Source organism: Fulmarus glacialis, unplaced genomic scaffold (assembly GCF_000690835.1).
Source record: "Fulmarus glacialis isolate BGI_N327 unplaced genomic scaffold, ASM69083v1 scaffold23705, whole genome shotgun sequence".
Taxonomy (NCBI): domain Eukaryota; kingdom Metazoa; phylum Chordata; class Aves; order Procellariiformes; family Procellariidae; genus Fulmarus; species Fulmarus glacialis.
In genome coordinates, this window is record NW_009213964.1 from 4,401 (window position 1) to 4,822 (window position 422).

At 60.4% G+C, this 422-nt stretch overlaps 1 protein-coding gene across 1 annotated transcript in view; it reads left to right on the forward strand.

Moving 5' to 3' along the window:
• PUS3 (pseudouridylate synthase 3) overlaps positions 1-422 on the forward strand; it is a gene marked incomplete at its 3' end in the record, with an annotated part of 2,724 nt that overhangs the window by 1,819 nt on the left and 483 nt on the right. Inside the window, exon 2 of the mRNA XM_009578392.1 lies at positions 1-349. This exon is cut by the window's left edge and continues 208 nt beyond it. Within this exon, the coding sequence (XP_009576687.1) occupies positions 1-349 (349 nt within the window). The remainder of the gene's footprint in view (positions 350-422) is intronic.

A 422-nucleotide genomic window follows, 5' to 3' on the forward strand; every position in this document is an offset into this window, starting at 1 on the left:
TCTTCCCCTGCGCCGACCTGGACGTGGCCCTCATGCACGCTGCAGCCCAGAGGTACGTGGGGACCCACGATTTCCGTAACCTGTGTAAAATGGACGTCGCCAACGGGGTGGTCAACTTCCAGAGAACGATCCTCAGCGCCGGAGTGACGTGGGTGGAGAGAGGAGGAGAAACGGGGCTGCAGGATCCCTTCCGTCTGTGCCAGTTTGAAGTGACAGGACAGGCGTTCCTGTATCACCAAGTCCGCTGCATGATGGCGATCCTCTTCCTCATCGGTCAGGGGATGGAGAGCCCCGAGATCATCGACGAGCTGCTGGATGTGGAGAAGAACCCCCAAAAACCACAGTACAGGTACGGAGAGCTCGGGAAAACCTCCCGGGCTGCTTCTCAAAGCAACGGCTGCGCGCGCAGTGGCGCACGCCAG